Source organism: Oncorhynchus masou, chromosome 27, assembly GCF_036934945.1.
Source record: "Oncorhynchus masou masou isolate Uvic2021 chromosome 27, UVic_Omas_1.1, whole genome shotgun sequence".
Lineage (NCBI taxonomy): Eukaryota > Metazoa > Chordata > Actinopteri > Salmoniformes > Salmonidae > Oncorhynchus > Oncorhynchus masou.
Genome location: NC_088238.1, coordinates 30,341,164 through 30,357,555, shown reverse-complemented (window position 1 = coordinate 30,357,555; position 16,392 = coordinate 30,341,164). Strand labels below are relative to the sequence as shown.

The following is a 16,392-nucleotide window of genomic DNA, read 5'->3' as shown; positions in this document are numbered from 1 at the left end:
CTAATATGTGTGTGTGTGGGTGAGTTCAAATCAAATTTTATTTGTCACATACACATGGCTAGCAGATGTTAATGCGAGTGTAGCGAAATGCTTGTGCTTCTAGTTCCGACAATGCAGTAATAACCAACGAGTAATCTAGCTAACAATTCCAAAACTACTACCTTATACACACAAGTGTAAAGGGAAAAGAATATGTACATAAAGATATATGAATGAGTGATGGTACAGAGGGGCATAGGCAAGATGCAGTAGATGGTATCGAGTACAGTATATACATATGAGATGAGTATGTAAACAAAGTGGCATAGTTAAAGTGGCTAGTGATACATGTATTACATAAAGATGCAGTAGATGATATAGAGTACAGTATATACGTATACATATGAGATAAATAATCTAGGGTATGTAAACATTATATTAAGTAGCATTGTTTAAAGTGGCTAGTGATATATTTTACATCAATTCCCATCAATTTCCATTATTAAAGTGGTTGGAGTTGAGTCAGTGTGTTGGCAGCAGCCACTCAATGTTAGTGGTGGCTGTTTAACAGTCTGATGGCCTTGAGATAGAAGCTGTTTTTCAGTCTCTCGGTCCCAGCTTTGATGCACTTGTACTGACCTCACCTTCTGGATGATAGCGGGGTGAACAGGCAGTGGCTCGGGTGGTTGTTGTCCTTGATGATCTTTATGGCCTTCCTGTGACATCGGGTGGTGTAGGTGTCCTGGAGGGCAGGTAGTTTGCCCCCGGTGATGCATTGTGCAGACCTCACTACCCTCTGGAGAGCCTTACGGTTGTGGGCGGAGCAGTTGCCGTACCAGGCGGTGATACAGCCCGACAGGATGCTCTCGATTGTGCATCTGTAGAAGTTTGTGAGTGCTTTTGGTGACAAGCTGAATTTCTTCAGCCTCCTGAGGTTGAAGAGGTGCTGCTGCGCCTTCTTCACGATGCTGTCTGTGTGGGTGGCCCAATTCAGTTTGTCTGTGATGTGTACGCCGAGGAACTTAAAACTTACTACCCACTCCATTACTGTTCCATTGATGTGGATAGGGGGGTGTTCCCTCTGCTGTTTCCTGAAGTCCACAATCATCTCCTTAGTTTTGTTGACGTTGAGTGTGAGGTTATTTTCCTGACACCACACTCCGAGGGCCCTCACCTCCTCCCTGTAGGCCGTCCCGTCGTTGTTGGTAATCAAGCCTACCACTGTTGTGTCGTCCGCAAACTTGATGATTGAGTTGGAGGCGTGAGTGGCCACGCAGTCGTGGGTGAACAGGGAGTACAGGAGAGGGCTCAGAACGCACCCTTGTGGGGCCCCAGTGTTGAGGATCAGCGGGGTGGAGATGTTGTTACCTACCCTCACCACCTGGGGGCGGCCCGTCAGGAAGTCCAGTACCCAGTTGCACAGGGCGGGGTCGAGACCCAGGGTCTCGAGCTTGATGACGAGTTTGGAGGGTACTATGGTGTTAAATGCTGAGTTGTCGTCGATGAACAGCATTCTCACATAGGTATTCCTCTTGTCCAGATGGGTTAGGGCAGTGTGCAGTGTGGTTGAGATTGCATCGTCTGTGGACCTATTTGGGCGGTAAGCAAATTGGAGTGGGTCTTGGGTGTCAGGTAGGGTGGAGGTGATATGGTCCTTGACTAGTCTCTCAAAGCACTTCATGATGACGGAAGTGAGTTCTACGGGGCGGTAGTCGTTTAGCTCAGTTACCTTAGCTTTCTTGGGAACAGGAACAATGGTGGCCCTCTTGAAGCATGTGGGAACAGCAGAATGGTATAGGGATTGATTGAATATGTCCGTAAACACACCAGCCAGCTGGTCTGCGCATGCTCTGAGGGCGCGTCTGGGCCTGCAGCCTTGCGAGGGTTAACACGTTTAAATGTTTTACTCACCTCGGCTGCAGTGAAGGAGAGTCCGCATGTTTTGGTTGCGGGCCGTGTCAGTGGCACTGTATTGTCCTCAAAGCGGGCAAAAAAGTTATTTAGTCTGCCTGAGAGCAAGGCATCCTGGTCCGTGACTGGGCTGGTTTTCTTTTTGTAATCCGTGATTGACTGTAGACCCTGCCACATACCTCTTGTGTCTGAACCGTTGAATTGCGATTCTACTTTGTCTCTATACTGACGCTTAGCTTGTTTGATTGCCTTGCGGAGGGAATAGCTACACTGTTTGAATTCGGTCATGTTTACAGTCACCTTGCCCTGATTAAAAGCAGTGGTTCGCGCTTTCAGTTTCACACGAATGCTGCCATTAATCCACAGTTTCTGGTTTGGGAATGTTTTAATCGTTGCTATGGAAATGACATCTTCAACGCACTTTCTAATGAACTCGCTCACCGAATCAGCGTATTCGTCAATGTTGTTATTTGACGCAATACAAAACATATCCCAGTCCACGTGATGGAAGCAGTCTTGGAGTGTGGAATCAGATTGGTCGGACCAGCGTTGAACAGACCTCAGCGTGGGAGCTTCTTGTTTTAGCTTCTGTCTGTAGGTAGGGAGCAACAAAATGGAGTCGTGGTCAGCTTTTCCGAAAGGAGGGCGAGGGAGGGCCTTATATTCATCGCAGAAGTTAGAATTACAATGATCCAAAGTTTTACCAGCCCCCGCCCCTCTTCTTACCAGAAAGATGTTTGTTTCTGTCGGCGCGATGCGTGGAGAAACCAGCTGGCTGCACCGACTCCGATAGCGTCTCTCGAGTGAGCCATGTTTCCGTGAAGCAAAGAACGTTACAGTACCTGATGTCCCTCTGGAATGCTACCCTTGCTCGGATTTCTCTTGTTGTCAAGAGACTGGACATTGGCGAGTAGAATGCTAGGGAGTGGCGCGCGATGTGCCCATCTCCGGAGCCTGACCAGAAGACCTCTTCGTTTGCCTCTTTTACGGCGTCGTTGTTTTGGGTCGCTGGCTGGGATCCATTCCGTTGTCCTGGGTGGAAGGTAGAACGCTCCGGGAAAGTCATATTCTCGGTCGTACTGATGGTGAGTTGACGCTGCTCTTATATTCAGTAGTTCTTCTCGACTGTATGTAATGAACCCTAAGATGACCTAGGGTACCAATGTAAGAAATAACGCATACAAAAAACTGCATAGTTTCCTAGGAACATCTCTGTCGGCGCCGGAAGTACAAATTGTTAGTTATGTCCTGATATGTGTGTGAGTGTGTGTGTGTGTGTGTGTGTGTGGGGGGGGGGGGTGATTTATGTCCTGATATGTGTGTGTGTTTTTCTGTGGGTGATTTATCTCCTGATATGTGTGTGTGGGGGTTGTTTATGTCCTGATGTGTGTGCGTGCGTGTGTGTGCTTTATGTCCTGATATGTGTGTGTGTGGGTGATTTATGTCCTGATATGTGTGTGATTTATGTCCTGGTGTGTGTGTGTGTGTGATTTATGTCCTGGTGTGTGTGTGTTTTATGTCCTGGTGTTGTGTGTGTGTGTGTGCGGGAGTTGTTTATGTACTGATATGTGTGTTGGGGGGGGGGGGGTGTTTAAGTTCTGATGTGTGTGTGTGTGTGTATGTGGGGGGGGGTGTGTGTGATTTATGTCCTGATATGTGTGTGTGTGGGTGATTTATGTCCTGATATGTGTGTTGGGGGTTGTTTATGTTCTGATGTGTGTTTGTGTGTGTGTGTGTGGGTGATTTATGTCCTGATATATATATGTGTGTGTGTGTGTGTGTGTGTGTGTGTGTGTGTGTGTGTGTGTGTGTGTGTGTGTGTGTGTGTGATTTATGTCCTGATATATGTGTGTGTGTGTGTGTGTGTGTGTGTGTGATTTATGTCCTGACATTTATGTCCTGACATGTGTGTGTGTGTGTGTGTGTGAGTTATGTCCTGATATGTGTGTGTGTTTGTCTGTGGGTGATTTATCTCCTGTGTGTGTGTGTGTGTGTGTGTGTGTGTGTGTGTGTGTGTGTGTGTGTGTGTGTGATTTATGTCCTGATATGTGTGTGATTTATGTCCTGGTGTGTGTGTGTGTGTGATTTATGTCCTGGTGTGTGTGTGTTTTATGTCCTGGTGTTGTGTGTGTGTGTGTGTGTGTGTGTGTGTGTGTGTGTGTGTGTGTGTGTGTGTGCGGGTGATTTATGTCCTGATATGTATGTGTGGGTGTAATCTATGTCTTGTAAAAATATTCAGCATTGGTGTTTGTCAATGCATGATGTTGATAAAGGTGAGGTAATCTTGTGTTAAGTGGCATCTCCTTCTGGAAAGGGAAGCATCTCAGAGTAGAAGTCCTGCTGATCTAGGATAACATCCTCCCTGTCCATGTAATCTTATTCATTATGATCTAAAAGGCAGAACTGATCCTCGATCGGCACTCCTACTCCGAGACGACTACATTATGAATTTGGGCCCTGAAGTAAGTCAATCCTGTCCTGTACTGTTTGCTTTGTGGTACGGATGGTTGCTTTTGCAGTGAAAAGTGCTGATGGCAGCATTGTACTGAATACAGGTTGACCTGCTTCACTTATAAACACATCACCTTTGATTGGTTGCGGATGACAGACCAGGTAGATTGTTTGGATGTGTCTTTTCTAAATGAACCCTCATCTCAGAGCACTGCAGGTATGAGACCCTTCTGGTTGGTGGGATAGCCGCGGCTCTGCAGAGTTAAAGGGATACTTCAGGATTTTGGTAATGAGAGTCAGATAAACAAGTCAGATAAACTTGTGGTTACAATTTTTGTCTCTGCATTTGAAGGAAGTTGCTAACTAGCGTTAGCACAATGACTGGAAGTGTATGGTAACTGCTAGCATGCTGTTTATGTGTGTGGGTGCGTGACTGTGTGCACGTTTGTGTGTGTGTGTGTGTGTGTGTGTGTGCGTGTGTGTGTGCGTGCGTGTGTGCGTGCGTGTGCAAGGTTGTAAGAGAACAAACATCTGCCTCTACAGCCAGGCTCATTATTACACAGTCACAATGAGCTATGTAAATTCTCCCTGCCTTCCGCCTGTGTTCTCCCAGATTATTAAAGCACAGCAGAACGGGCAAACTTCCTTTAGTAGGGCTGGAGCTGCCATCGTCTGAGCTGACAATGATTGTGACCGGGGAACGGCTGCAGTGTGTGTGTGAGAGAGAGAGCGAGTGTGTGTATATGTATGTACCCTGTATTTACTGTACATGTGTAGATGCGTGCATACGTGTGTGTGACAGGGCTGGGACAGACGAGGACAGACAGTAAACATGACGACTGCTGCACCTCACCCTGCCAGCCAGTCAGCTAGGGAGGGAATTAATGATGTAATGATGCAATTGAAGGAAATGTAAAAGCATTGTTTCATGTAACGGCAGTAGCTCCACCAACTGTAGAGGGAATGCAGAATGTATCTAGTCCTCCATGCTTGCGTCTGAAATGGCACCCTATTCCCTACATGGTGCCCTACTTTTTGACCAGAGCCCTATGGGTACACAATATAGGGAATAGGATGTACCCTATGCACTGAGTTGAGATGGATGCCATTTTATTTATTAGGAGCTCAAAGGGGTGATTATATGGTTGGCTGGACTGTAAGCCTGCTATATGTGTGTGTGTGTGTGTGTGTGTGTGTGTGTGTGTGTGTGTGTGTGTGATTGTGGGGTTTATGCTGTGTGCCGGGGGCTTCGTAGTGATACAGTAGCTATCTCTCCAGCTTGTCAAGTCAAAGCCAGGATAGAATTCAGATTGAGTTTGATGGCTCAGCGCCCGTCCCCAGTGTTTCTTTACTGGCCTGGGTTATGTCAGACGACTGCTTCTTTATGTTATAAGCTCAAGGCACTGGGAGCTCTCTCCGATTAGGATAAACTCACAGAGCCTATTTGGGATAAACTGAGTCAGTTCCTCTGTAGTCAGTGCCTACACCTGGTGGGATTACTGAGTGATCGACTGGATGATTCCGGACCTTGGGTGAAGCAGGACTTCTGATTTGAGTGGCTTTTAACTGTTGAGTCTGATTTCTATGATGGCGTAAGCGGGCCCACAAAGTCCTTCTTAGTTGGTCTCTTGGGAAGTCAGCATCCATACCTTTTACTGGACCGTATCCTTCATATGGAATAACCAGGTGTGTGTGTGTGTGTGTGTTTGTGTGTCCTGCTCCTGCTAATGCATCACCTTCACGTGCGACTTGCCTGCTGTGTGGAAGCCGCTATAAAACTCAATTGGATTTCCTTCTCCTGAGCCTATTAATTCTACACAGACACGCGTATTGATTGAAGACTCCTCTTAATTCACCTAGCCGGGGCATGTTTTTTTTATTTACAATCTTTTTTGCTTTTTCTCCCCCAGAAGGATTGTACTGAGGAAAAAGCTGAGTTATAAGCTGAAAGAATTCAATAAAAAATTAGTTGCTTCTGAAAATCCACCCTTCTCCATTTTCTGTTGCCGTTCCGGTTTAATAACTTTGATGAAAACGGTAGAAAGGCATCATAATCAATTAGTGATTTTCATGTTTATGGATGAAGGAGTTTGTGCTTTCGCCTCTTTATGAGCTAATGATGCTAATGATGCTATCTGTTACCTAAGCACACATCCGACTGCGTTAGAAGTAAAGTGTGTGTGTGTGGTGTGTGTGTGTCACTGTGTGTCACTGTGTGTCACAGTGTGTATGCTCAACTGAATGAAACAACATCACCGGTACCGAAAGTGTTTTCTCTCTCACGGAAATGCCATTATAATGTAATGTTGTACATTTAGCATCTTTGACAAATAGACACATGGATGTCTTCCTCCGCAGTGTGGTTAACTGTCCATCGGTTTCCCTCCTCTCGCCCAGGTCTGGAGAAGGTTGGTCGGGACTCCAGCTACGAGCAGGAGGGGAAGGTGCAGTTTGTGATGGATGCCGTGTATGCTATGGCCCATGCCCTGCACCGGATGCACCGGGAACTCTGCTATGGATACCCAGGCCTGTGCCCAAAGATGGCCAACATCGACGGCAAGGAACTACTCAGCCATATCAGAGCTGTCAACTTTAATGGCAAGTAGAGCACGGACACGCACGCACGCACGCACGCACGCACGCACACACGCACGCACGCACGCACGCACGCACGCACGCACGCACACACACACACACACACACACACACACACACACACACACACACACACACACACACACACACACACACACACACACACACACACACACACACACACACACACACACACACACACACACACACACACTGCTCAGCCACTTCCTCAACATCAACTCCGAGTCCCACACCACTCCCTGATCACACCCACCGTATCCATGTTTCCTTTCGCTTTCTCCCCACTCCTTATCAGAGGACATCTTGAACATGCGTTTTAAGCTTTGATTGCAGGGGTTACTTTAGTTCATGAAGTAGTTAGTGAAATGATTGACTTTTTGCCCCATTTTGATTCCCCCTATTGTCCCCTATGAGCCATAATCCATCCTCTCTGAGAGCAAGTCCTCCCACGGAGTGTGTAGGGTTACATATGCTATTCCTCCTCAGTGATAGTTCCCTTTACTGGCTCTCACTGAAATAGTTCATACTACTCCTACTACTACTGCTCTCTTCATATTTCTCTACGAATTATCCTGACTTATCCTGCTTCCTTTACCTGCTAATGGCATACTACATGAATCTGTTCTGTAGCTTATTATGTGCACGTCATTTTCCATATAGTGCTTTCGGAAAGTATTCAGACCCCATTTTGTTACGTTACAGCCTTATTCTGAAATGGATTAAATCGTTTTTTCCCTTCTCATCAATCTACACACAATACCCCATAATGACAAAGCAAAAACAGGTTTTCTAGACATTTTGCAAATGTATTACAAATAAAAAGCTGAAATATCACATTTACATTAGTATTCGGACCCTTTACCACTCACTTTTGTTGAAGCACCTTTGGCAGCGTTTACAGCCTCAAGTCTTCTTGGGTATGACGCTACAAGCTTGGCACACCTGTATTTGGGGAGTTTCTCCCATTCTTCTCCCATCATCTCAAGCTCTGTCAGGTTGGATGGGGAGCGTCGGTGCACAGCTATTGTCAAGTCTCTCAGGAGACGTTCGATTGTATTCAAGCTCAACACTCATGTGTTGTCTTGGTGGTGTGTTTAGGGTCGTTGTCCTGTTGGAAGGTGAACCTTTGCCCCAGTCTGAGGTCCTGAGCGCCGTGGAGCAGGTTTTCATCAAGGATTTCTCTGTACTTTGCTCTGTTAATCTTTCCCTCAATCCTTATGAGTCTCTCAGTCCATGCCGCTGAAAATCATCCCCATAGCATGCTGCCACCACCATGCTTCACCGTAGGGATGGTGCCTGGTTTCCTCCAGACGTGACGCTTGGCATTTAGGCCCAATGGTTCAATCTAGGTTTCATCAGACCAGAGAATCTTGTTTTTCATGGTCTGAGAGTGTTTTAGGTGCCTTTTGGCAAATTCCACATGGGCTGTCGTGCCTTTTACTGAGGAGTGGCTTCCGTCACGCCACACTACCATAAAGGCCTGATAGGTAAGGTATTTCAGTTTGACATTTTTTCAATGCATTATATTATATATTTTTTTCATGGGTTATTGTGTGTAGATTGATGAGGAATTTTTTTAAATTTAATACATGTTTTATTCAGGCTGTACTTAATTACCAAAATGTGGGAAAAGTTAAGGGGTCTGAATACTTTCCAAATGCACCGTATGTTATGTCGTTCAGCTTTTTAACTAGTGGTGCCATTGGGTATTCATCCACTTCTCCTAACATAGTTTACAGCGCTTTGTGCTTGCTGCAGATGGTGAACAAGATGGAGCTTGACTTGAGACTCAAGTAAATGCTTTAAACTTGTCTTTTTGAGCAGTGTGCTGATTTGACTGTCTTAGCCTTCTCGGCTACCGAAGAGCATAAGTAGGCGAAAACAATTGATACATCTCCAACTAAATAACATTAGACACTTCATTTGAATATGCATTTTCTGTCTCTTTTAGTTACAGTATGGCAGTGTTTAATCTCACCGCCTATTCATTTGTCATGATTCCATTCAACTCTCGCGATATGCAAAATTGCGTTGATCAATCTGAGATGAATAATCAGCCCACGAGGCAGTTTTAAGACTGTAAGTGCATTAGGTCAAAAATGTATTCATACAGTGGCATTGTCGTCCAATCACAAACACAGAACAAACCTTTACACTCCCGTGGCTTATGCCAAATCCAAAGTGCAAAGTTTGAATATGAATAGAACATTGTGAATACTGTAGCATCCATAGCTATTCCGAACAAAAATATAAACGCAACATGTAAAGTCTTGATTGCGTGCTTCATGAGCGGAAATCAAAGATCCCTGAAATGTTCCATAAACATAACAAAACGTAACTCATTCTGATTGGCTGGGCCAGCTCCCTAATGAGTTTATTTCAATTGACTGATTTCTTCATACAGTATGAACTGTCACTCAGTAAAATCATTGACATTGTTGCATGTTGGGCTTACATATTTTTCGCTGAGGCTTTGGATCTCTTGGCAGTGATAGCTAAGATATTGGGCTGATGAACACAAGGTTGCTGGTTCAAGTCCTACTATGGCCATTCTAGCCCCGATGAATACTAAAGCCACTGGTAACATAGTGCTTCACCACCATTCTAGACAGTAACCTCCCTTAATAGAGCTAAATGTCACTGCCCACTTGACTGAGATGAATGTAGAAGGGCACGGAGCAGAGAGCGGGCCTGACAAACTGCACTTTACCAGACTACTTACTAGAGATCAGTAAATCTTCCCTCTATTGACTGCTGCTAGTTTTTCAATGCCGAGAGGCACAAGATGAATTGCTGTAGGGCTGTTGACGTTGTTTACATCTAGTATCTCGTCTTCAACAGGCCCGGGGCTACTCGACGGGATGCTTTCAAGCTAACTACACAGAGAAGCAGCATGTTGTGTTGGTATTGATTTCTGCCCCTCTGGAGTTCAACAGGAGGTTAATAGGAATGATACCAGAGGAGGCAATGTGTTTTTTGCTGGGGACTGATCCCTTGTTGTAGACTCATGTTGTTTTGTGTTGCTCAGCTACAGCCTCTTATAGCACATCATGTCTGGCATACAGTAGCGCGTTTAGGGCCGTTATTGGATAAAGTTACATATGTGTGTGTGTGTGTGTGTGTGTGTGTGTGTGTGTGTGTGTGTGTGTGTGTGTGTGTGTGTGTGTGTGTGTGTGTGTTCGTGAGCGAGCGAGCGAGAGACAGAAAAAGACGAGAGACTTTAAGTCAGTTGTACGTCAGCAGAGCGCACTTCTATTCAAATCAAATCTTATTTATCACATGCTACGAATACAACAGGTGTAGGCCTTATAGTGAAATGCTTCCTTACAAGCCCTTAACCAACAATGCAGTTAAACATTTTTTTTATTTTTTTTATAACTTTAATAATAATTATTATTAAAGAGCAGCAGTAAAATAACAATAGCGAGGCTATATACGGGGTGTACCGGTACAGAGTCAATGTGCGGGGGCACCGGTTAGTCAAGGTAATTGAGGATAATATGTACATGTAGGTAGAGTTATTAAAGTGACTATGCATAGATAATAACAGAGTAGCAGCAGCTTAGAAGTGGGATGGGTGCAAAATAGTCTGGGTAGCCATTTGACTAAATGTTCAGGAGTCTTATGGCTTGGGGTTAGAAGCTGTTCAGAAGCCTCTTGGACCAAGACTTGGTGCTCCCGTACTGCTTGCCATGCGGTAGCAGAGAGAACAGTCTATGACTAGGGTCACATTCCTTGTTGTAGTTTAGTATGCAGCTCATCTGCACCCGTTAGGAGGGCATTGAGTCGGACCATCCACAGTGCCCTTGACATGGAGGGGGGGGGCCAGGGATCCATACCAATCAAATTCAACTTAGAGGAGCTGTGCTGATCTGATAGGCCACAATCCCCCTGCTTACCGACACAGGCGGAAAATCAATCCAGCGAGAGGAAGAGCCTAATTCAGTAGAGAGGCTTCAGAACAATCTAGGGAAAACACACACCAGGCGTGGAAATATCTCATGCAGACACACACACACACACACACACGCGCGCACACACACACACACACGCAGGCACGCACGCACGCAGGCATGCGCGCACGCGCCGGTGCACTTATTAATGATCCTTCCCCACCGAACCCTGCCAGAGGATCTAACCTTTCTCAGCAGCATGAGATTGGACACTTGGATGACCCCTCCACTGACCCCCAGTGTGTGTGGATATCCCTCCTTCCCTACAGTGTTCAGGTGTTATCGATGTGCTCTCTGACTCCGACAGAAACTCATGCTGATGGAGAGAGCACCATCCTGCTCACACACTTCCTAGCTCTATCCCTGCCTCTCCTCCCCTCCCTCCTTCTCTCTGCCCCACTCCCTCTCTCCTTTGTCTTCTCATTATCTCTCATTCTCCCTCTCTTTTTTCTCTCCTTTTCTCCCCTACTTCTCTCTCTCTCCTCTCTGCCTCCCTCCATCTCTCCACTTCTCCCCTCTCCCACCTATTTCTCTTGTTTCCCTCTCATACACACACCCAGACGCACATGCACACCCAGATGGTGGTGCATTGCAGATCCAGGGGAACGAAGACAATAAGGAACAGTGCCTGTAGCTGCAATCACACGCTACACCGTGCAGACTGCATCTGATACCGGTTATTCTGTTCTGTTCAGCTTGAGTCTCTACACCCTCTATTGTCTCCACAGTCATCTAAAGGACATTCTTAATCTGTCCCAAATGGCACCCTACTCCCTATACAGGGCACTCCCTATAAAGTAGTGCACTGTTAAGGGAATAGGGTGTCATTTAGGACGTGTGCTTTGTCACATGTCGAGCACTTACTTATTAAGCAGCCCACTTCAGACGTTGTGCTATCACTTGATTCTATCTAGAGGCCATTGGATGAGTTTGCATAGTTTTATTCATACGTGTAGGCGTGCTGCAGATATTTCCTTTTTCTTATACCAAAAACATGATACGTCAGATTGGGGTCAATGATGGTGATGTTTTCCCTTTTGTGTAGCTCTTTTCTGTTTCTCTCTCCTTTTTTGTCCTGGTCCATCACCAGTCATCACCATGGAGGGATTGACTCGGAATGCAAGCAAGATATCAATCTCAACTCAGACCGAGTCCCTCTCTTATCTAGAACGTCCTGTTCTGTTGTTGCCTACCAACAACATCCCCTCTAGTACTGTAGGTCATTGTGACGACGCTCTGTAAAGTAACACATTTAGGGACTATTATTGGCCGAGAAAATCTCATTTCAGTTGCTGTCGGGCTATTGTGACTCAGTTTTCAATGAGCAGCTGAAGTAAACGCAGAGAAATAGCCACAACAAGTCTTTGTACACTTTGTAGGACAGATATCAAAAGACATCTTTATGTCTCACTCGGTCTCTCATGTGAAGGAAATAACGTGCAGCTACAGCTTCCGAGGACCAGTGTGTCCCACCACTTCTGCTATGATGAATACGATAGTCTAGGGCTACGTCCCAAATGGTACAATATAGTGCACGAGGCCCTGGTCAAAAGTAGTGCACTATATAGGGAAGAGGGTTCAATTTATACCCTGCCTCTAGGGTGTGTTACAGGAACAAGGTCTGCTCCTGGACAGGGACATTACACATGTCTAATGCAACCAATGTGCCCACACAGAGATTTTGCAATTTTGTCATGTAAAAACTGATGCACCAGCCCTAACACCAGGTTCAGCAACTTACCTGTCTTGTAACCAAGACTAAGGAGATGCTTGTGGACTACAGGAAAAGGAGGACCGGGCACGCCCCCATTCTCATTGATGTGGCTGTGGTGGAGCAGATTGAGAGCTTCAAGTTCCTTGGTGTCCACATCACCAACAAACTGTCACCCACCACCCACCACCCACCAACCCCTCTTTTACGCTACTGCTACTCTCTGTTTATCATATACCCATAGTCACTTTAACCATATCTACATGTACATACTACCTCAATCAGCCCGACTAACCGGTATATAGCCTACTACTTTATATAGCCTAGCAAATGTTATTTTAACTGTCTTTTTACTGTTGTTTTTATTTCTTTACTTACCTATTGTTCACCTAATACCTTTTTGCACTGTTAGTTAGAGCCTGTAAGTAAGCATTTCACTGTAAGGTGAAACCTGTTCTATTCGGCGCCCGTGACAAATACATTTTGATTTGAATTGATTTGATATATCATCTCACTTGCGCTCAGATGGGCAGGGTGGACATTTGTGAGGGTTGTCCTTAAAAACATGATCCAGAGTGCTAATTTCAGGCAGCACCGATGGGGATATTTAAGACCAACCAAAATCTGGTTTTAGCGTTTTTGGCACAAATCTTGACAGCGGAAACGCAGCCTATCCAGCCGTAACGCAACCTGCCCATATGCGCATGGAACAAGAGCAGCGTAATGTGCTATTGGTGCATGAATACTTCGTATTTAGAAACATATATATATATATATTTTTTTTTTAAATACCATTTTATTTTATTTGATGAAAAACCAAGCATAGCCTCCCCTCTCAATTAAGCCTTTTTCTGCCGACCCGAGGCAAGCGCGAAGTAGTCAAGACTGTCGATAAAGGGTTTGGCTCCTGAGCCCGCTTAGAAAGGAGTAAAACAGTGAGCCGACATTCCCTGTTTATCTCTGCATCGTAGGCAGGCCCACATTATTTTAGCAATACATGTCCTATTTTGAACGTGCGTAAAAGCCCCCTCCGCGATGTAAGGCTACGTATCCATGTCCATCAAGAAACAGGAGATGAGAACCTCTGTGAATACTGGTGAACCGTGTATTTAGAACTTATCTCTAGCCAGTAAAAAATGGCATATTTTCCATTTCGGATGTTTAAAAACCCAAGGCCTCCCTTAGGCCTACTGTAACAACGGCTGGTTCAACAGCAGTATCTTTTTTTATCCTGACGGTTTTATGACATCGTTACATTTACATGTATTTATTATTGAAATGATGGTGCCTGTAAGTGGGACATAGCCTATTTAAAACAGCCTTACCAATAATGAATTGAATCTTGCTTATTGACAATGTTTGGCATGCCCATACTCAGTCATAATGCTATTGACAGTAGGCCTAGCTCCTATATCAGTGTGAATGCTATTGAAGATATCCTATTAGAACAATGAGGACTGCAAATAGGTTCAAGTTAACGTATTTAGCAAAGGCTGGTCTACATTTGAACTGACCACGATTTAACCGACTAACGATAACTGACTAACATTAGAATTGGAGTTGATTCCATAAAAGACACAACTTGAAGTAAGCACATATTTCGCCACGGAGCACGTTCTGATTGGCCAGTGAGGGGCCAAGCCTCGACACACCCCCACAGCCTGTTCATTCATCAAAACCCATCCCTTTCGAGCCAACGCCAGCAGGTGTGCCGATAATTAGTGATTAGTGAAAATAGCAAAAAAAATGTTTCGGACACATCCCTGAGCCTATAGAGTTACCACTCTGCGCTTAGATTTACCATTGCGCAAGGTTTGTTAAAACAGAGCCCAGAGTGGTGTGACATGACGCATAGTGCCTCCCACAACGCAGGCCACCTCCATTGTCCTCCATTGTCCTCGGGCGGTCCAATGAATAACTGGATAAGGTCTTCACTCTTCACCGTCAATGTTCATCTCTTCCCTTCTCTTTTATTCCTGAAAACATTTCCAAGGTCCCCTCCTTTTCAGTCTGATGAGAAACCTTAATTGTAGTTCCGTGCGTGGGAAGGAAGGAATAAAAACACCTTACAGCCTGTACTTTCACTTTCGCACCGGGGTTAAACTTTGACAGGATACATTCAACTAAAACTTCAAAACCTTTTAGAAAAATATATGTTTTTTTTTTTTGTTTTTTTTTGACAAGGGAACTTTTCAGAAAATCTCCCCAAAAGTCTCCAATGGATTTATTTCACCTCCGCACTTCCTTGTTATCTGTCAAATGAGTCATAGTGATACGAGCAGAGAGCTTTCATCCCGTGTTCAGTGTTGGCTTGAACACCAAGCCAATACCGTCTCTATTGTTCCCAGCTATGCCTGTCTGTAGAGCGTGGTTGAATGGCACTGATGTGTCCGTATGATCCTTTATTAACTACCCTGTCCCCTGTCAGTGTGGAGTGAGAGTCCCCCGGTTTAGCAAGGCAAGGAAACCTACACAAAGGACTGCAACACTTCTACTTTAGAACGCTGGTGAGGATATTGCCTGTATTGATCCAACTACTAACCCTCATAGTAGTTCTATGTTCATTGGAACTGAACATGCGCGGTGTAGTGTGTCTCAGTCTTAGCATCCTGTATAACAATATTTTATCCTCATCCACAAAAGCACCGGACGAAGGACATAGAACTCGGGCCGAGAAAGAGAACAATATCCACTCACTTTTTCCTACTCTACCAAAACGTTATTTATTGAGCTAGTGCCAGTTTCTATATTTCAACCATATTGTGGTCTTGGTCGGGGCCACCCTACACGATGCTCTCCATTACCCTTCTATGGAGAAGGCAGAAGAGCCAAAACAATTGGGCCCTGACTCCGCGGAGTCAGTATGTGTGTGTGTGTGTGTGTGTGCGTAGAGCCGTGAGGGGAGGACACAGCCATGCTAGACCGAGCTATCTCATTACAGCTCATCTCCACAGGGCCAGCTGCTTTAGCTCTGACTGCTCAGGACAAAATGGACGCCTTCTCTACGGGAACCAGTCCGGGCTTATTAACAAGGAATAACGGCTAGATGATGAACTTGAACCTAGCATGACAGCTATACAGATAGTTAGAGGGAGAAGAGAGATATACAGCACTGTGTGTAACATCTAGAGAGAGAGAGAGAGAGAGAGAGAACTAAAGTCTCCCCATGTCCATAGTCCTTCTCTGTGCTGTTTCCCTGTATTAACAGTATAACACAACATCAAACTGTGGATGAGCCACCGGATGGCTGGACAGGGGAGACTGATGAGACTTAACTGGAAGGATGCGTCATTTGCTGCCGTCCCCGCTCTCAACGTTAAAAGGGCAATCAATACCCGGAGATAAGTTCAATAAGCCGGAAATCTCAGAATCTCTGTTTCGGCGACTTAAGACATCTCTCTCTGTCTGCCGGGCCGCCACACACCGAACACTTCCACAGCCCAGGTGACCAGAAGCTATCAGATTTTTATTTTATCTTTATTTAACTAGGCAAGTCAGTTAAAAACAAATTCTTATTTTCAATGACGGCCTAGGAACAGTGGGTTAACTGCCTTGTTCAGGGGCAGAACGACAGATGTGTACCTTGTCAGCTCGGGGATTTGAACTTGCAACCTTTCGGTTACTAGTCCAATGGTTTAACCCCTAGGCTACCCTGCCATTGGCTGATTAATAGAACGTTAAGCCATGCGGTGATTGTACATGCATCATTTTATTCACTCTAATGCAGGTTAAAATGCTGGCATTAGACTAACTGACAACACCAGGTTTATG

At 45.2% G+C, this 16,392-nt stretch overlaps 1 protein-coding gene across 2 annotated transcripts in view; it reads left to right on the top strand.

Moving 5' to 3' along the window:
• The window catches only part of LOC135515978 (metabotropic glutamate receptor 8-like), a 235,676-nt gene that overhangs the window by 182,229 nt on the left and 37,055 nt on the right, over window positions 1-16,392 (top strand). For both annotated transcript variants that reach the window (XM_064939888.1, XM_064939889.1), the window contains exon 6: window positions 6,739-6,939. In XM_064939888.1, the coding sequence (XP_064795960.1) occupies window positions 6,739-6,939 (201 nt within the window). The remainder of the gene's footprint in view (window positions 1-6,738; window positions 6,940-16,392) is intronic.